Below are 20,956 nucleotides of genomic sequence, written 5' to 3'. Positions count from 1 at the left end.
TGAAGAAACTCTAGTAACAAAGAAATTGGGCCTCTGGCCACTAGTCAGTGAAGAACTGAGCTTGACCAACAACCTTGTGAATGGATCTGGAAGCAGATTCTCCAATGGCACTGCAGCCATAGGTTCACCTGCAGAACTGGTAGACATCCTAAAAATACTTCATGAGACAACCTCAGCCAAACACACACAGCTAAGCTACTCCGAGATGCCTGACCTTCAGAAATTGTGGGAGATAATAAATATCAGTTGTTTTAGCTTTTTAATAACTAACAGAGCACTACAGAATTAATACAGACTTTTTTAAAACTATGAAGGAAAGATTTAATGAAATACTTTTTGAAGTGATATATACATATACATATACAATACACACACATACATAATTTCCATAGCACTGTTTCTGGTTGGGCTCAGGCAGCAGTTTTCCCCTGGACTCAAGAATGCTGCCTCTTGCCATTACTTATCTACTCAAATTACCTGTCAGCATAATTGTACTCTGCACAACATTTTGCTCTGTCTTACTACTTAATCTTTTGAAGGAAGCCAGATTCTTACTGTCAGCAAGATTAGTAAAGGCCCTACTGAATAAATAATACTGATAGTAATTAGAAGCTAACTGTCTATTCTAAATGGTCTTTCATGGCTAACATATATCTCTTAAGTGAGTAGAATTTTCTTTAGAAGATAAAAGAATTCAAGGCTATCAACTCAAGGTTCTCTAAAAAGAAATTCTGATTATCTAAGTAAGTATATGGTCCCCAGGATGATGACAAAAATTACTAGGGGAAGTGGAAAGCAGGAATTGCCATTGTTTTCTGGGTATTTTAAGGAATATTATGGGACTTGCATTACAGGAAATGTTTTTGTACTATTCAAAGTCAAACTCCAAAACTGCTTTTGCCTTGTAAAAGGAAATCAGAATAGAAAATTGTTGGTGGGCCCTGATCCTTCTGACACTTCTTTCTAACATAGCCAACCCTGATATTCCTTTTGCCAAGAGACAAGGAGACTTCAAAAAGTTCACAGAAAAAAATGAAATTAAAAAAGTTTTGGTGCAAAAAAATCCCTCAGTTATATTCAGTTTTATCTAGGTTCCTAACTTTTGATTCAACCTTTTGTTTCTGACAATATTTATGTCTTTGTATTAGGGTTCCTATACCATTTATACATAAAGCAGTTATTAATATGATTAATTTAAAACCTACATCTAGGGCCCGGTGTGGTGGCCTAGCAGTTATAAGTCCTCACCTTGAATGTGCCGGGATCCCATACGGCGTCGGTTCTAATCCTGGCAGTCCTAACTTCCTATCCAGCTCCCTGCTTGTGGCCTGGGAAAGCAGTCGAGGACGGCCCAAAGCCTTGGGACCCTGCACATGAGTGGGAGACCCAGAAGAGCTCCTGGCTCCTGGCTTCAGATCGGCACAGTACCAGCCGTTGCGCTCACTTGGGGAGTGAATCATCGGACGGAAGATCTTTCTGTCTCTCCTCTCTGTATATTTGACTTTGCAATAAAAGTAAATAAATCTTTAAAAAAAAAAACCAAAAAAATCCTATATCTATTTTCCTAATCAATTTTTGTTCCTTTCTAGACAAAAGCACAAAAACAAATTAATAAGAAAAAGACTCCATGGACAGTATATCACGATGGAATAATAGGCAAAAAATAAAAATAAGAAAGCTCATTTTCTTGTGGCTGGTATGATAGTTTAACTGCCTATTCCTCCACTTTTAAGTGTCGGCATCTCATACTGGCACCAGTTGGTGTCCCAATGTCTCAGCTACTCTGCTTCTCTTTCAGCTCCCTGCTGCTTGTGGCCTGGGAAAGCAGTCAAGAACGGCCCCAAAGCCTTGGGACCCTGCACCCATGTGGAAGACACAGAGAAAGCTCCTGGCTTCAGTTTGGCTCAGCTCTCTGTCCTTCTCTCTGCAAATCTACCTTTCCAATAAAAATAAATAAATCTCTTATAAAAAGGAAAGCTCAATTTCAAACCTTCAGCAAAAATAAACTCAAGGATCCAGCATTGTGTCATAGTAGGTAAAGCTTGTGCTTATAACGCTGACATCCCATATGGGCGCCAGTTGCAGTCCTGGCTGTTCACCTCTGATCAAGCTCCCTGCTAGCATACCTAAGAAAGCAGCACCCATGTGGGAGATGTGGAAGAAGCTCCTGACTTCTGGCTTCAGATAACCTAGCTCCAGCCACTACAGTCATCTGGGGAGTGAACTAGCAGAATGGAGTTTCTCTCCCTCTTTCCCTTCTTCCCTCCCTATCTCTCTCTCTGCAAATTCTGCCATGGGTTATAGATACAAAAATAAAATGTGAAATAATAAAAGAAAAAGCACAAAATGAGAACTTTGGGATCCAGAATTCCTACAGTTGACATAAAAACATGACTTGTTTGAAGAAAAGTTGATAGACTAATCTTTATCACAGTGCTGGCTCCAAAATATTTAATTTTCATGAAGATTAGCCTATTAACTTTTCTTCGAGCAAGTCATACAGATCACAAACAAGCAAATGAAAAGACAACCCATATCATTAGCCATCAGCTTTATGGAAAACATAAACTCAACCTGAAAAGCTATCATTAGAATATAAGAATGACTAAAATAAAAATAGCAGTAATAACACAGCATGACATGGATACAAAGAAACTGGATCATGTATATGGTGTCAACGGAAATTTTAAATTGTTCAACTGGCATTGGAGCAGTAAACAATCAGACAAAAGATGTCTCTCTTCCCCTCCCTCTACTTCTCTGATAACTCTGCCTTTCAAATAGATAAAAATAAAATAAATACAAACATCAGAAAAGTTAAGATGGTTCAACAACTGTGGGAGATACTCTGGCAGTATCTTATTGAAAAATTCACAATGACCATACAATCCTATAAATGTACTCTGGCATTTACCACAGAGAAATAACAATTCATACAAGTTCATACATACACCTGTTTACCTTAACTTTCCTCGTGATCAGATGTTCTTCAACACATGTATGGCACACCCACACTACGAAACCCTAGTCAGCAATAAAAACGCAGGATAATGTAATATCTTAAATAGATCCCCACTGAATTATGATAATAGGGAGGGAAGCTTATTCCAAAATGATAATCTTATTTGACTCCATTTACAAAATGGTTTTGAAATATCAACTGACAAAGAAATAACGGGGCTGGAAGAATGTGGATGCGCTTCACTGTGGAAAGGAAACTGTTTTGTATCTTACCTGTGACAGTACATGACTCTACAATGATGCATCACAACACCAGACATGCAATTCTAAATTTTAAAAATATCAAATCATATTATTCTATTTCCCAAACATATCTAAATATGCTTTCACAAATAGAAAAGCATATGCTTATTTTTTTAAACTAAACTCCAAAAGTCAATCTATTTCTAACAGGTTAGACTACGGACCTCTTAATGTCACTGAGGATTAAACAGTTCATAGGTAATGAGCATGTAAGAAATTAACTTACTCATTTCTCACATCTAGAATATATAGAGGCTAAATTGGAGAAATTTATGGTAAGACAAGGCTTTTAAGGTACAGTAGAAAGTGTTTTTTATTTCTTTTAAAATATTAAAACCAAAAAAAAACAAAAACAAAAAACAAAAACTAGGAGAATGATGTCACACATGACATTCCAGAGAGTGGTACTGGGCCAGAAAAAGGTGAAGTTCTGTTTCAAGGTAATCAGATAGGGCTGGGTAATGGTCATAGAGTAAGACCAAGACTTGGTTCTTTGAATAATATAAGTTGACAGAGTCAGAAGGTAGATCCAAATTTAGGATACCATGTTATGAGGGAGAAAAAGACAAATAGGATATAAATACCATTTAAGATCCTGGCTAACAGGTTAGAGAGAAACTGCTGAAATAGGCTGTAGAATGTCCTTTCTGTAAGAGAAATTGAACTCAGGAGAAGAAATTACAATTTCTTGTGATAACAGTATGCCGGTCAAAGGATTCAAGAGTAAATGACAAGAAGCTAAGCACTAAATAGGAAGAATGTAAGTCAGGATGAAATCTGACTTGAAATGAAGCCATTAACTTGGGGCTCCCTTTAATGAAATATACCCACTATGTTAGAAGTATTTAACTTGAAGAACACTGCCAAGTGCCAAAAGTAATCCAAAACCAAAACAAACATTCCAGTCTGTAAAACGTCATACGGAACAAAATCAAAAGTACACTTGCAGAGCTTTATCAAGTTAAAATGTTATTTAGAAATCTCTAATTTCCAGGAAAATCTTGGAGATATGACCCTAGTGAACTTGAAAATTTAAATAAAGGGAGGTCTTTTCAAGATATTGATCAGTTATAGGCTCATTCCCTGAGTTAGCTCATGATTCATCCTTTCATTCAAGCCTCTGTTCTAATGTACCATTATCAGCAAGCTCTTCGTGGATCTTCCAAAGACTAGTGAAAGTCACTCCCAGAACTCGTAATTTATTTTTCTTCAGATAACTTATCATCATATGATCCATTACATAACTGTTTCAGCTTCTCCCTCAAATAAATTACAAGCTCAGGAATTTTGCTTAACTCACTATATTCCAAGCTCTATAAAAGTATCCTGCTTAGAGTCGGCATTCAATAAACAGTTGCTATTAAATCAACAAATAAATATCAGTGTGCTTAGGGATGAAGATAACGCTAGCAGAAAAAATATTAATGGCCTGTCTTTTGCTATCTATATGAACAGAACAAAAGTCCAGAAACCTTTCTTGTTCAAGTCAAAATAGTCCACTTCTGTTTAAAACAACAACAAAAAGCTGGCCTTTAAAAGGGGGCCTTTTGTAAGGCAGTCTTTCCGGTCTTTTGTTTCTAACCTTTTTGAGTCAGTACTGGCAACATCTGGTATTGATAGCAAATTTTCAAATTTTGCAACAACATGGAATCAATTGAACAATAAAAGAAGTGACTACGGAAATTTAATTGTAGAAATGAATGACTAAAGATTTAAAATCTTACTCATAGTTTTCCTGTCCCTTTGAGTATCAGCATCTGTTTAAGAGCCAGTTTCTCTCTTCTAATTTTAATTAGGTTACATGAAAAACATTATAAAAATGCCTAAAATCAAAATAAATTTCTTGGGGGCCCAGTCCGAGGGTTAGTAAGCTAAGCTACCACTGCAGTGTCAGAATCATATACAGAAGCTGGTTCAAGTCCAGTCACTCTACTTTCAATCCAGCTCCCTTCTAACGTGTCTCGGAAGGTAGTGAAAGATGGCTCAAGTGCTTGGGACGCTGCATCCACATGGGAGACCAGAAGCTTATGGCTCCTCGCTTTAAACTGGCCCAGCTCCTGCCATTGTGGCCATTTGGGGAGTGAACCATTAAATGAAAGATCTCTCTCTCTCTCTCTGTAACTCTGCTTTTCAAATAAAAGCACTTTTTTTTTTTTGTAAAAAGCTTTATGGCCTAAGTTTATTTGCAGTAGTGTTCACAGAACAAGGCCTTTAAAATTCTGTTACCTGTTATAAAGATCTAATCAAACAGAGGCTAAATCTTCGCCTTGCACCCATCAGGATCCCTTATGGGCGCCAGTTCATGTCCCAGCTGCTCCACTTCCCATCCAGATCTCTGCCTGTGGCCTCATCAAGCAGTCAAGGACGGTCCAAAGCTTTGCGACCCTGTACCTGTTTGGAACACTAGGAAGAAGCTCCTGGATCCTGGTTCCAGATCAGATCAGGAACAGCCAGAACTATTGTAGCCACTTGGGGAGTGAACCCATAATCAAAGATCTTTTTGTCTCTCCCCTTCTCTCTGTGAATCTGACTTTCCAATAAAAATAAATGAATCTTAAAAAAAAAAAGAAATGAAAATTCTAGATTATATAACCACTACCTAAATTCTTAAAGGTGAACAAAGCTATAAAGACATTCACTGAAAACCTTTTGTGATTTTTTTTTGCTGAATAGCCATTAAATTTAAAATTTTGTTGCAGAATAACGAATTCACATATTCATATATTCAAGTGTTCTCTTACAATCTTTATAAAAATGTGTGATCTTCTACTTGTTTGCATCTGCAGCCTGCAGTCTGCCAATCACATTTATTCCTAAAGTATTTTATACTATTGGCTGTTGCTGACACAGAAGCTGTGTAATAAGTTAACTAAAAAGAAAAAACTAAGCAGGAAATCATTTTTGAAATGACACATACATTCTTTAAGCATTTACTTCAATTGAAAAACATACATCATCTAAAAGTCTGCAAGGTCATAGCTCTTTTTTGAGTAGGGTTCTAAGTTGTTTTTCTTCTATAAAGTTCAAAAAAATCTACAATTTTCATTGTGTGTCGGGTAAGCACTTAAAGCTACTTGCAAAGGACATCTGAGAACTAGATCAGTTCTCCAGGTTTCTTACGGTGGTTTCCTTGCATCTTTCACAAAGTATGTACAGTTCTAATTCAACGATAATGTTTCCAGCAACCTGTTTCTGAGTCATTACAAAGCACTGACCTTGGTTTTACTTACACACACACACACACACACACACACACACACACACACTCACTTACCCCACACCCCTTTCGTTCCCCTCACATTTCATAACATTACACTAACATGTACAACCCAGGAAATATTAAATCTGGGAGCAAACATGCTTCATATGCATACAATTTCTTCATTGGAAGCAGAAAAAAATGCAGGTGTACTAGAGAACAGGTCTGTAGCTACAAGCATTACAAGCATTCAGCTGGGAGCATCCAGAGATAGCCATTTCTCTTATCTTCATGCCCAGTAATGGGTACAGGAAAGACAGTAAACACTGACTAAAATGAACTGAAGAGCATCTGGATTCCTGATAGCAAACCATGCCGGAAAATATTAAACTTACTAATCATAGAAAACCTTTGTTCTAATTATTTGAAAGAGGCAGAGGTATTTCCTTCCTTTGTGCACAGAAAAATGTGTAAATGCAAACAATTTTTTCACATCAGTATAGATGAAACTCAAAATGAAACATAAATGCTACAGTATTTTTAATTTATATAAAGAACCTCTAAAAGAGTAGGTGGAATTTCGGGGATATTAGAACTTAGTGTATCAAAAAGGATTCTCCCATCTACTGGTTCACTCCCCAAATTCCTGCAATAGGTGAAACTGGGCCAGGAAAGGTTGAGAGCTGAGGACTCAACTCCTGTCTGACAGAGACTCAACTACTTGGCCATCACCTGCTCTCCAGGACGCACATCACAAGGAAGCTGGAGGCAGGAGCAGTGCTGGGACTCACTGCAATGAGGGATGCAGCCATGCCGACAGGCACCTCAACCATGACACCAAATGTCCACTCCTCAAAAAGTTTATATGGATCTCATACAAAAACAAAGGTCCTCACTCAATATTCAACAAGTGCTACAAATGAAGTTTCCCATTTTGTGTTTTAGTAAAAAAAAAATTGGAAGCAACCTAATAATAGTGGGAGAAAACAAATACAAGAAACTAAGATTTTAGTTTCAGCCATGACAAAAATCAGCTATGGTTAAAACCCTTTGCTTCTCAAGGTGTCTGGTTCCCCACTTGTACTTAAGCGACTAGAATCACTGAAGAGAATGAAAAGCAAGTTGTAATGGGAATAAGACAGAGCTGTATTTTGAAGTACTAAGTGCTACCTAGCTCCATGTTAACTACTAAGTACACCAACTCAGAAATAAAACGTTTTTCCTATGTAAAACCCAAATTCATGTGAAGATTTAGGTCTGCTGTGCATTATGAATGCTGGCAAGTGCATCAAATATGGCAAATGACCACTTGATCTGGCACAGTATGGCAAAGGTATTCCATCAGGTCAAGAAAACAAAACAGGAATCCTATTGCTTTATATCTTCTTATAACTTTTATCTATGTAAAATTAAGACTTTATGGCATACTTCATCTACAATAGCATCTTTTTAGAGTTTTATCTTCAAAATTCTTTCATGTTATATGTTCTAGAAGTCACCTGAAAGGTCAGAAAGGCATGCAATACATTTTGTTCAGTTGCAGAGTAGACTTTTTCCCTAAGAGTAAAGTGAAAATCTTTAAGTAAGTTATTTCTGGATCTACGGTCAGAGTTTATTCCACTATCCTTCTACTATATTTACCTACACATTCACTGAGTTGTGTTTTTTGATTTGGCAAACATATATAAGGAATTGGGTTGGGTATTGTATAATAAGAACCTAGTTTCTTTTCCTAGATTCACTATTCTCTAATATCCTCATCACTCTGCAATCCCAGGTAAGTCACAACTCTGAACTTCAGTTTTGTGATTTGTAAAACGGAGACATTAATGTATATTCTCTCTGTCTTTCAAAACTGGTGTGAATATTAAACTAGACAAAAAGAAAACAATTGAAAATGACACATTGGCTTTTAATAGCTAGGATTAGAATCCAGGTCATTTAATATCCAGGTAAGACGGTCTTTCCATTAAACCTTACTGGCAATAAAGATTCTTGAAAACCACAAAACACCTAGCATTTTCAAGTAAGATTCTATAATCAAGTTAAGCACCTATTCCTGAGAGCATACACCATATATGAAGAATTTGTTTCCAAGAATTTAGAGTAGGACAAGGTATAAAGCATGCTTGAGATAAAGATGAAAATAATGACTCAAATAATTTTCTGTGTTTGGGACTAAGAAAGGAAAAATGACTATGCTAATGACATAACAATAAGACATTAACTTGGAATGGTTCTCTTTTCAAACCTAAAATTTCAAAGTTTCATTTAACTATAAAGGCTAACATTACTTTACTAGGTGTCATCTTCTTTTGAGGCCCTTACTGACTGCTGGCTATGTCATCTCTATGCTGTGCAAGTACCTATTGTTGTATTTTGTGTTATAATTACATCTCTGTTTTTAAATCTTAAGTTAATCACATAAAATATCTTAAAGACAAAACAATCTAAGTGTTGTGGAATTATAGAAAAAGCTGATGAAACCATAAGGACTCCACAGGAAATATGATAGGATTTTAAGAGGTAGAAGTGAAGGAGAAAGAGCAAATAGACATAGTGAAAGAAAGAAAGAAAGAAAGAAAGAAAGCGAGAGAGAGAGGGAGGGAGGGAGGAAGGAAGGAGAAAGAAGAAGGGATGACTAAGTACAGGCAGGAAAACATATATTTACTCAAGGTTTAAAGCTTACACCACAGCATTCCTACTCCTCTTAATTTCCTTATTCTGTTTGTTTGAAGCAGCTTCAACCATCAACACCATTCACTTTTTACTTTACTATAATCATCATTTATCATCCTCTAAATCTTTCCTCTTCTGCTCCCACCCAATCCTACAAGCTGGTTCAACCCTTTGAACTCAGGGACATGACTCACACTCCAATAAAAAATAACACAGAATTAAGTGTTTGCAGTAATGACTAAAAGATAAATCATTTTTAAATGGTATCAACAGAATACAGTAATATTAGCCTTGTCTAGAATTTAATAAATATTCCTAAATAAATATTCCTAAAAGTTATTTTTATAGAAAATACATAATCAAATAAATTACAAATGTTCATTTCTCAAACTAAAAATATTTTGTGTCAAAGAAAATAGAAAATTTACTGTAAGTAAATTTTTACATGAACTGTTAATTAAATTTTAATTAAGATTTTAATTTTGTACTTTTAAAAGAATCCAAAACTAGGAAAGTTTTTTCCTAAGAGTATTATTAGATAGAAAACATAGAAAAGAACCAAAAGAGTTACAACTTATCATAGTAAGCACTTGCTGCATTCAAATGAGCACGTTAGGACAATTTCTGTTATTTTAAAATATCACTGGTTTAACATTTTCTTTTGATCTTGAACAAATTAATTTGTTGGTTTCATATACTATCTCATTCTTTTTTTTTTGGTATATTTCCTATTCTAAATGTTACTTTTAGGAACAACATTGTATGTTCTCAAAATTTTAAATGAAAGAATATTTCCAGATTTTGGTAAATTTGAATAATTTTATAGTGAAAGAGCACAGTATTTCATTTGTATTTTGGAAAGAAGAGGTTTTTTAAAGAGAAATGTTATAGAAATATAAAGAAAATAACTTTTAACATATTTTAACTTGGCAGTATGATCAAATTTTAAAGATTCTTCTTATTTTATGGCATTTTTGTTTCTTGTACATATTTCTTGTACAGCCTAGTTTCAAAGTAATAAATGCTTAAAATCTGAACAATGTAAAGTGACTCCATAAATTGTTATACCTAACAGTAGAATTTAAGAAAAAATGTGGCAGCTTAAGCATTCCAAGTATGCGAAGAATCACAATCAGATACAGAAGCAGCAGTGGACTTCTGTACAGTCCAACTCCTTTTCTGTATCCAAGGAACCAAAAGCCTATGAAAGTTCTCTGCCTGGTGCTCCTTTACACCTCTTCACTCTTGGCTATTAAAAAAAAGCATTTCACATTTTACTATCTACATACACAATTTACTTCACTTCACAAAGAATCTGCATTCTAGATTGCTTCAAGTCTGTCCGTACAAAAACTCTCACAAAATATTTTAGAGCTATTTCCAGACGTTTTAGAGCAATAGCGTGCAGCGCTTGCTTGCTAGTCCTTCATTTCCTTGTATCTGTGTTTCTTACTTTCTTGAGTCACAATATTAGGGAACTAGCCTCAAGGCCCACCTACCTCCCCCAGCAAGGAAAGCTAAGTATCTTAGAGAGTTCAAGCTCCCCAGGAGGCAAACTGCTTATCTGAGGCTCTCAGACTCATCCCAGCATTCAACCAAATCACCAAATACAATTAACATGCCAAAAAAATTAACATTTGGTGCTTTCCATAAAATGATAGCCAACAAAAAATGGCTAAGATGGGCCCGGCGCGGTGGCGCAAGTGGTTAAGTCCTCGCCTTGCACGCCCGGGATCCCATATGGGTGCCGGTTCTAATCCCGGCAGCCCCGCTTCCCTTCCAGCTCCCTGCCTGTGGCCTGGGAAAGCAGTCGAGGACGGCCCAAAGCTTTGGGAACCTGCACCCGCGTGGGAGACCCGGAAGAGGCTCCTGGCTTCGGATCGGCATAGTATCGGCCCGTTGCGGCTCACTTGGGGAGTGAATCATCGGACGGAAGATCTTCCTCTCTGTCTCTCCTCTCTGTATATCTGCCTTTCCAATAAAAAATAATAAAAATAAATCTTTAAAAAAAAAAAAAATGGCTAAGACACCTGGGAAAGCAGAAAGATGGCCCAAAACTCTGAGCCCCTGCACCCATTCGGGAGACCCAGAAGAAGGCTTGAGGCTCTTCTGAACTTTAATATTTTCTTAACTTTAACAGAATATTCACTCTCAAACTGATTTTAAAAAGTTACAGGCCCAGCCCATAGTAGCCTAGTGGCTAAAGTCTTCACTTTGCATGCACCTGGATCTCCTGTGGTCACCAGTTTGTATTCCAGCTGCTCCACTTTCCTTCTAGTTCTCTGTTTGTGGTTTGGGAAAGCAGTTGAGGACTGCCCAAGGCCTTGGGACCCTGCACCCACATGAGAGACCCAGAGGAAGCCCGTGGCTTTGGATCAGCACAGCTCTGGCTGTTGCGGCCTCTTGAGGAGTGAACTAGCAGATGAAAGATCTTTTTCACCTCTCTCTAAATGTGACTTTCCAATAAAAATAAACAAATCTTTTATGTAAAAAAAAAAACTCACACAAATAAATAATTTATACTGTTACTTATAAGTAAAACCTGGCTTCTTGCCATAATTAAATTCTTAAAAGCAATGATGTGGATAGAAATTCAATATATTTTATATCAGATGTATGCACAAGTATTCGTCCTAAATAAAATTTGTCTTAATTACTTTAACTTCTGTTTGGCTCAAGTTTTTATCTGACTTCTCCCCAAAGAGTCCATAAAAGAAAAACCAATTCCTAGATGTAACCACTAGATGTATACACATCTCACATTAAAATGAGTTTGACGCTCAAACATAGAAGCATCTGTTAAATGTATGTTGTTCCTAGGATTCATTTAATTTCCCTTGAAACTATTCTATATTTTAAAAATCCTAACCCAGGGATTTTTCAAGTTTACTAATTTCCCTTTGGTTTCTTAGAAGCCAAACAAAATACCAGAAAATCTAGTATTCAACTACCTTCTTCCTGTTGAAACAACTTTCTACAAAATTCAAGTTTATTGAGATGATTCATTCAATAGCAAACATGGATTAACTCTGGGTCAAAACCTGTTTCTAACAACCAGAAATATAGGATGGAAGATCTCTCTGTTTCTCTCCCTCCCTTTCTCTTTTTCCCTCAGTCTCTCTCTCTCTCTGTGGTTCTGTCTTGCAAATAAACAAATAAATCTTTCTTTAAAAAATTACAAATATCAATGTATATTGATATATTGATAATAATGAAGTTTCATTTAATAAGTAGTAATCTATTCATCCATTATTAAACATTAATAACCCAAATATGAAAATATTACAAATAAATAAGTAAGTGAATAACAAGGCAAGTGAATAATACCAATATATGGAAAAATATCCTAGTAAAGAGTTAGTACATTTTAATTCCTTAAGGAAGTGGTACATACAAAGTGAAAGTAAATGTACAGAAGACTAAAGAGGAAACTGTAAGTTTGAAAGTATAGTGCTAAGATTTTATATGTTTCCAAAACAATTATTTACAGAATTTTTTTTCTTCAATGAAAACACAAGAATATTTTTTCATCACTGTTGAGTTTCTATAGTTTTCTAATATGAACACATATGTACCTTTTTAAATTAGAACATGAAGAAATTTAGACCATTAGAACCTTAAGTTTGTTGGTTAATACTAATTATTAAATAATAAAAAGATTACAATTCACCAATAAGCCACTGAGCATGAAAAGTAAGCTCAATAAATAAATATTTTTAAAAGGTGTAAAAACGCATTAAATGGTGATTCCTTAACTGGTACCCAAAGGTAGAGTTCCAGTTCCAACTACATCAAATATAAAAATAGAAACAGTAAAACACAGCTGGATCTAGCCTTCTCTTGAAAATGATGGCTTAAAATAAGAAAAACAGGTTATCTCTAGGGTTGGATTATCATCAATCTCTCAGGAAATAACACTTAAATTCACCACCCTCACCCCACATACACCTTCTTTTAATTTGGTAGGTTTTAAAATATCAAATATTTATTTAAATGTAATACACCACCATTGTAACTTCTAAATGAAGACAAATAAATATATTCCAAACTAGAATGTCACATTAAAGAAATTAAGGGAAGAGCACTGGGGAATGAAATAAAATCATGAATCTAAAATTTAACCAAATTAAATTAGCCAAATTAAACTGTTTTTCTCCAAAACTTATTTTATCAGCTGTGGTTTCTTTTGGGGGGGTGTTCTCTTTAAAAACATACAACAATATTTTGTGCTTAAATGCATGGGTACAATAAGACTAATTACCACATCAAAGGTAAACATTTTAAAATTTACTCTTTGGTGAAAGGAATACTTTAGAAATCAAAACAGCTTTAAAATATTAATTCAATGTCAAAGGAAACAACAACATGAGAAAATCAAAACTAGAGACACCCAAGATTAGAGCTATTCACAAGCATACTAATTAAATTAAATTAAATCCTGAGGGGTAATTATGAAAAACAGAAGCCAAGAGTGGCAGGACTTATTATTAGTTTCACAGTCAAAACCTTCTTACACATAAAAGTGAAAGGTTTCCCTTTCAAAGTTAAAATGCTTTATCAAGCTATTATTAACAATTTCAATTTCTACATATCCATAAATGTTTTACTTCTGAAAAAAAAATTCTTATCCCAAAGACAAAGCAGTCAAATAAGAGAGCAACAATCAGCAGTGATGTGTTTTCTCAGTTACTACTAACAAAACAAAACAAAGCAAAATAAAACAAAACAAAAAAACTCAAAGAGGTTGCCAGTACCCCAGAAGGCATTTCCGCCAAAAAAAAAAAAAAAAGTTAATGGGCAGCTAAAGAGCCAGCGACCATTTGCAAGCCTGCTAGGTATATCCCCAGCAGTCACATTATCAGATTAAAGGAACTGCAAACAAACTGGGCTGAAACCTTTCTTTGTCCAAACCCAGCCTCTTCTTCCTGTGATGTCACATTACAAACCTAGCAGGCCTTTCTTTTTCACTTCAGAGAAAGCCGGTCTCACAATACAGCTGGCAACTGTGGAAAAAGCTTCGATTCAGCAAGAGCTAACATGCTTAGGAATTTATTTGGGAACTTCTAAAAGACTTCTGCTAACCACCATCTGGGATCCACTTCAGGATTACCAAAAAGGAAAACCTCATGTAAAAGGAGGCAAGAAGAAAAGAGGACAAACCGGGAATGATTAAGACTCTGAAACTTTGCACTGCAGAGCAAAAACTGGTAACTTCAGCTTAAACATCCCAGAACATAAAACAGCTTTAACTCTGGAATATTCACCTTAACAACTTTGCAAGAAATACAGCTTTACAAGAAGAGTGGCTGTTTTCCTGTCTTGGAAAGCAGCTTTGTGTGAAATCTGCATTCCATGGGTTGGCTTCCATGACTGCGTGTTTTAAAGGCTGTTCGTCACTTCACTAAATCCTGGATTACTGGATTTTCTGAGGACAGAAAATGAGAATAATTTCTCGTTGAAGAAACGAGTGGAAACCTTACAGCAACAAATTGCATGTTTTATTTGGAGATTTCAGAGAAAAAAAGGAAATATCTCTAAAACCATTTCAGTATCCAAATAATTTGCAAATAAACTGGAGTTTGCAGGGATCACAATCTGAATACCAAAGAAGACCGTGGGGACAAAAAGACTTGTGCACCCTCCACTGGCTGCGCCTTTATGATGGTAAGCACTAACAGCTCGCAATGCTCCTATGATGACTCCTTTAAGTACACTCTGTATGGCTGCATGTTCAGCATGGTGTTTGTGCTTGGGTTAATATCCAACTGTGTTGCCATATACATCTTCATCTGCACCCTCAAAGTGCGAAATGAAACTACAACATACATGATTAACTTGGCAATGTCAGACTTGCTTTTCGTTTTTACTTTGCCCTTCAGGATTTTTTACTTTGCAACACGGAACTGGCCATTTGGAGATTTACTTTGTAAGATTTCTGTGATGCTGTTTTATACCAACATGTATGGAAGCATTCTGTTCTTAACCTGCATTAGTGTAGATCGGTTTCTGGCGATCGTTTACCCCTTTAAGTCAAAGACTCTAAGAACTAAACGAAATGCAAAGATCGTCTGCATGGCTGTGTGGCTCACAGTGATCGGAGGAAGTGCACCAGCAGTGTTTTTTCAGTCTACTCACTCTCAGGGTAACAATACCTCAGAAGCCTGCTTTGAAAACTTTCCAGAAGCCACATGGAAAACTTATCTTTCAAGGATTGTAATTTTCATTGAAATAGTGGGATTTTTTATTCCTCTAATTCTAAATGTAACTTGTTCTAGTATGGTGTTGAGAACTTTAAACAAACCTGTTACATTAAGTAGAAGCAAAATAAACAAAACTAAGATTTTAAAAATGATATTTGTACATTTGGTCATATTCTGTTTCTGCTTTGTGCCTTACAATATCAATCTTATTTTATACTCTCTGATGAGAACGCAGAAGTTTGTTAATTGCTCAGTAGTGGCAGCAGTAAGGACAATGTACCCAATCACGCTCTGCATTGCTGTTTCCAACTGCTGTTTTGACCCTATAGTTTACTACTTCACGTCGGACACAATCCAGAACTCCATAAAAATGAAAAACTGGTCTGTTAGGAGAAATGACTCCAGATTCTCTGAAGTTCAAGGCACAGAGAATTTTATTCAACATAACCTACAGACCTTAAAAAGTAAGATATTTGACAATGAATCTACAATATAAGCTGCCTGAACAAACCTCTGGGACAGAACCTCCAAGTTTCCTCAACTGTGAAAAGTGTTCTCTGGAAAAAGTATTTCTCACCTCCAAAAGAAATTAACATGTGGACATTTCTAAAGTTTTTAGTATAAAGAAAGCTTGTATTCTATGTATTAAGCATTAAAATATATTCTATTATTGTATACACACTCCATCCTATATTTTTCTGAGCCATTTTGATTTGTTCATTAAAAAATATGTTAAAACAGTTATTCAATATGACTATGATTTAACTCATGTGGGGAACATCTGTGTCTTCTTTGGATTCTTTTATATACTAAGTTTTATGCTAATTTACTCACATTAGAAGTTTAAGTATTTACTATTTCTATTCAACACACATCATTTTTATTTAATTTTGAATTAAAACCACTAATCATGTTTCTTAAACCATAACCACAATTGAGAATAATTTGAAATAATCAAATGTATTTGAAGTATCTTATATAAAAATATCTTTTAAAATGTGGCTTTCTGTAGAATTACTCTTTTGATTTATTTTCTGAATATATCTGGATCCAATTTCAAAATGAAAAATGACAAAAAAATTGAGAGGGAGGAAGTTTTTATTTTGCTAAGTAAAATTTTAAAACATATAATACTAATAGTGATATATTTATATCACAATAAAGAAGTGTAATCAGAGAAACACTGAAGTTAATGAACTATATATAGTACTTAGCACTTAGAAAGCAATATATAAATATATATTAACTTCCCATATATCCTTCTCTCTTCAACCATTTAAAACAAAGAATAGCTGAAAATGGTACTTCAAGCAAGCAACATTACATAAGAACACACAATTCTTTACATATAAAATAACAAAACTACAAAGTCAAATAATCAAACACAACTACAGTTGTGCTTAATTAAACTAAATAACATTATAATTTAGAAAGTGCCACAAACTAAAGCTTCTTCATATTTCAACATTTTTTTTCTAAAAATACAAGCATTCTCAAAGTGAACCAAAAGAGAATGTTTTTTATTTGAGAAAAGGACAGTATAATTATATTTCCCAAATCGATTTTTATAGTCTTAATCATTTAAGTACTGAATACAATTTGGACAAGATTTAAATTTTCTTTTTGCTGTTCTCTGTGTTTGGGATGCAATGATTTTAGATAAAGCACAGTCAATAAAATAAAATAACCATAGGATTCGTAGGGGAAGACCCAAGGTTTCCTTAAGACAAACCTCAAGTAAAATAAAATCTGAAAAAGTAAAACAGAATAAGGGGGAAAATGAGACATGGCTCTTTCTTCCCTTGAGAATTAGATACACACTGTAAAAAAGCCTTTTTCCACTGACCTGAGGTATCTTTATCTGATAATACTGCTCAAAAAACATTTACAATACATTCAGTACTCTTAAACACACGTTTCTACACTGCAGGCAACTAATAACTTACTGATATAGAGGGAAGGAGTGAGGAGTTTTGTTAACTACGAGATTTTCACAATTTTCCTCTGCTTCAGAATCTGTGAGTGAAATCTAACGTGAGACCACAAAGCAAGGACATTATTTTGAAATACAAACAAGAGTCACCAGAATCATTGTCCCTTTGTTCATTAGAGAAATTTTTGTTGCATTTTACTAACATGAGTATACATCAATAAAAATTTTAAGATTCTTCATAAAGTAACAGATAATGAAGACTAATTTTCTCACCTAAAGCTTCAAATATTACCTGATTGAAGAAAAACAGAACAAATTGAAGTGATTTCCTTTGTCAGTGTGGTACATTAAGGTAAATTATACATCCTCAAGATTTTCTCTTTACCCTCTACTCTGAAAACCTGTATGTAATATTGGAACTCCACAGTTTTCGCCTTAAAATAATAACATCAAACCCTACCCCCACAAACTTATGCATATGCTTTTTTTAACATTTTCTTATAAGAACAGATGGTAAAGCCAATCTTCTACCTCAACATTAGTTCCCTTTAAAAGAACAGAGTAAGATGAGAACATTCATCCTGTGGGGAAAACAGCTTTCCAGCATTTTAATCATTGGTTCTGAACTTAGAAATCTTTCCTCACAAAGTATAAATCAAATACTCAATCAGAAGTATGGACAAAATGTGTATATTATAATATACACATAAGGTTAAACAAACAAAACACTATCTCATCAAAGCTTTATAAGCAAATCTTAATATTGTACATTCAAAATGCTAAAAGAACATTTAATGTGTAAATTCCAATCAGTAATATCAGTATTTATTTATTTATTTATTTATTTAATGAAATAAGTCACTCAGATTAAGAGGAGAAAAATGGAGCAATTTTCATATTATCAACTGATAATCATTCACTTATGACTGGTACATAGCTATTAAGAAACTGAAGAACTTGCTTTTGGTCCTGCAACTTTGGATCCCTGATGAACTAGGTGTTTTGGCTATGTCAATGTGCCTTAGTTACTCGTGCCTTGAAGTATCTTTCTACCTCCCAACACCCAAACATTTTAAGCGCTTGCAAGTATATGCAACTCCAGAAGTCACAAAACAATGTGACTCATGTTCTTGGTTATGAATGAATTTTTGTATGGAAACAATTTTATGAACATTGCTTAAACACAGATGAAATCGTAAAGTACTACTGAAGTAAACTGTTTATGAGAAACTCTGTTGAGTTGGCCTGGAAACTTATCCCTTTCTAAAATGACTGCTAAGAAATAAATTCTGAATTAAAAGGGACTCATGAAGCAACTTAAGAACACACAACAATCATCCAAGGGGTCTTTAAAAAGTTCATAGGAAATATGTATTATGAAAAACTGCAGATTTCAAACTTGTTTTACACCAAAATAAACACCCTTTGTTTCTATTTCATACACTTTTTGAAGTACTCTCATTTATTAAGCAATAATACTGCTTAAATTAACATGTTCATACTCTTAAAAGCATTAATTCTCAAAATATCCTCATTCTGGTTTAATTTATTCTCAAATTTGTTTTATCTTTCTCTTCATCCCTTTTACCTGATGTATGTAACTTTCAAGGAAGTACAAAGAATATTAACTAAGCAAAGCAGCAGGGCCAATAACAAAACAAGAAATTAACTGCAAGCACATTTTTTTGTACCAAGTCTGTCATTCCCCCTCCCTATCTCAGAAAGATTTATTACAATAACCTCAGGAAAGAGTACAAAAGTCTCTTTCAAAATCAGTGCTATAAATATAACCCAGAGGTAAAACTTGACAATTAGTACAATCTAAGAATTTAATAAGTTTCAAATTCAAAACTTGATTTACTTATACAGTCAGTTGACTTTTGAAAATAATTTAAGTGAATGCCAAGTGAGAAACATGCATATTGTGTACACTTTTAGCTGATTTTCACTGAATAACCAAAGGGAAAATGTGCCCATTACCTTCCTGCTAAAATGGCTTCTGAAAAATTTCACAATAAAGGACAGAAAAGGCCTGGAGGTCATCCAATACAACTACCAGCCCAGGTTGAGAAATTGAGCAACAAAAAGGCTAAGTAACCTACACAAAATAATAAGTTAAGGAAGAGCCATGATAAGAACGAAGGTTTGTGAGGTTTTGTTTCACTTCTTTATTTTGTTTTGCTTATTTATTTATTTGTTTTTACTTATTTGATGGTAGCAAGGAAGTCAAACATAAAGAACAGATTAAAACAGTTTAAGGGATTGGGGCTACAGGGCTGAGATCTCAGAGGCACTGACAGACCAAGTGTTGAGAACTGAGGAAAAGTCATGAAGTATTTTAAGGAGAAAACATGATTACATTTGCATTTCAAAGAGCCCTCTGCTACAGGATAGAAATGCATTTATCTTCAGCAAAAAAAAAAAAAAAAGGAAAAACAACAGAAAGAGCCCGATAAATATACAATTTAAGAGCTGATTCTATCATTTATTTTGATTATACTCTTTCTCCCTTTTTAAAATGGCAAAATTAGCTTTTAAGTGACAGTGATGATAGGTGGGAAGAATATTATAATGCCATTCCTGGATGAAGTTTGCAGCCCTTGTAGAAGAGTCATTTGTAATTTCACATGTTGCTAATGAAAATGCCAAACCATACAACCTTTATGGATGAAAATTAGGCAATAGCTAACATACATACACACATATATATGTATTTACCCCAGCATTCTTACTTCTAGGTATTTAATCTGAAGATGCGATTTCAATAGAATAAAAATAAATCTGTACAAGGTTATTCATCACTTCCAGATATGTATACTGAAAAAAATAATTTTAACAATATAAAAGTACACATGTACAAGGTTGCTTATTGCAACATTATTTGAAATTTCTTTATACTGGAAACTATCTAGATGTTCAAGCATGGAAGACTGGATAAATAAACTAACAGATATGCACAATATAGTTCTGAGCAGTTATAATAATTAGAAAAATCACAAAGTGATAAACAGTGTTTCCAGAAAGTGTTGTCAAATGCAAAAAGTATAGAAGAGCACATATAGTATATTTGTCATTTGTGTGAGAGAAAGGTAAAATAAGACAAACATGTATTTTTCCTGCTTATTTTTCCACACAGAAAAGCCAGAAAGTACAAACCAGAAAACAAGGGATGCAACAGAAAATGGGGAAAAGGGGATAATAGAGCATGATGCTTTTCTGATGACACTTTTTTGTACAGTTCTGACTTGGGGAATATGTTAAAGTTGTACATTGAGAATTTGCAAATATTTTCCTCCAGGGTCAGGTAGCAGGCTCTATGGTTCTGTTACAACTTCTCAACTCTGTGTCACACTGCAAAACAGCTATGGACAAAATAGAAACGCACAAGCCTGAGGCTTTTCCAATAAAACTTTATTTACGAAAACAAGTGGTCAGCCTACAGGCTATGAGTACTGCCTGTCTACAGAGTCAAGCAAAACGAAAGCTGATAGGGATGTGAGGGAGGGAAAAACCCCTCATGACGTCATTTATCTTTGTTTCTGCTACATAACTGGTCTCAATAATTATCTGTTTCATGAATGAGCCTTAAACTTCTATTAAAAGAGCGATATAAGTCTACTCAGAACATTTTTTACAAGCTAGTATAACTTTAGTTAGCCCTATACTAACCTCTTCATCTTT

At 34.7% G+C, this 20,956-nt stretch overlaps 2 protein-coding genes across 3 annotated transcripts in view; one reads left to right on the top strand and one right to left on the bottom strand.

Moving 5' to 3' along the window:
- Positions 1-20,956, bottom strand: part of RB1 (RB transcriptional corepressor 1) — a 125,946-nt gene that overhangs the window by 24,628 nt on the left and 80,362 nt on the right. The gene's annotated exons all lie outside the window — the stretch shown is intronic.
- On the top strand, positions 14,095-16,085 carry LPAR6 (lysophosphatidic acid receptor 6). Its single transcript, XM_040991415.1, has one exon. It carries the CDS (start codon positions 14,801-14,803, stop codon positions 15,836-15,838), a length of 1,038 nt encoding a protein of 345 aa, XP_040847349.1. The 5' UTR covers positions 14,095-14,800; the 3' UTR covers positions 15,839-16,085.

This window comes from Ochotona curzoniae, unplaced genomic scaffold, assembly GCF_017591425.1.
Source record: "Ochotona curzoniae isolate NIBS_2020 unplaced genomic scaffold, NIBS_Ocur_1.0 contig_64, whole genome shotgun sequence".
Classification (NCBI taxonomy): Eukaryota; Metazoa; Chordata; class Mammalia; order Lagomorpha; family Ochotonidae; genus Ochotona; species Ochotona curzoniae.
The sequence above is the reverse complement of the archived record's forward strand: the minus strand, read 5'-3'. Positions and strand labels throughout refer to the sequence as shown.

What these genes read in the sequence shown, in the direction of transcription:
- LPAR6 (XM_040991415.1), top strand. Translation starts at nt 14,801, where the DNA reads ATGATGGTAAGCACTAACAGCTCGCAATGCTCCTATGATGACTCCTTT.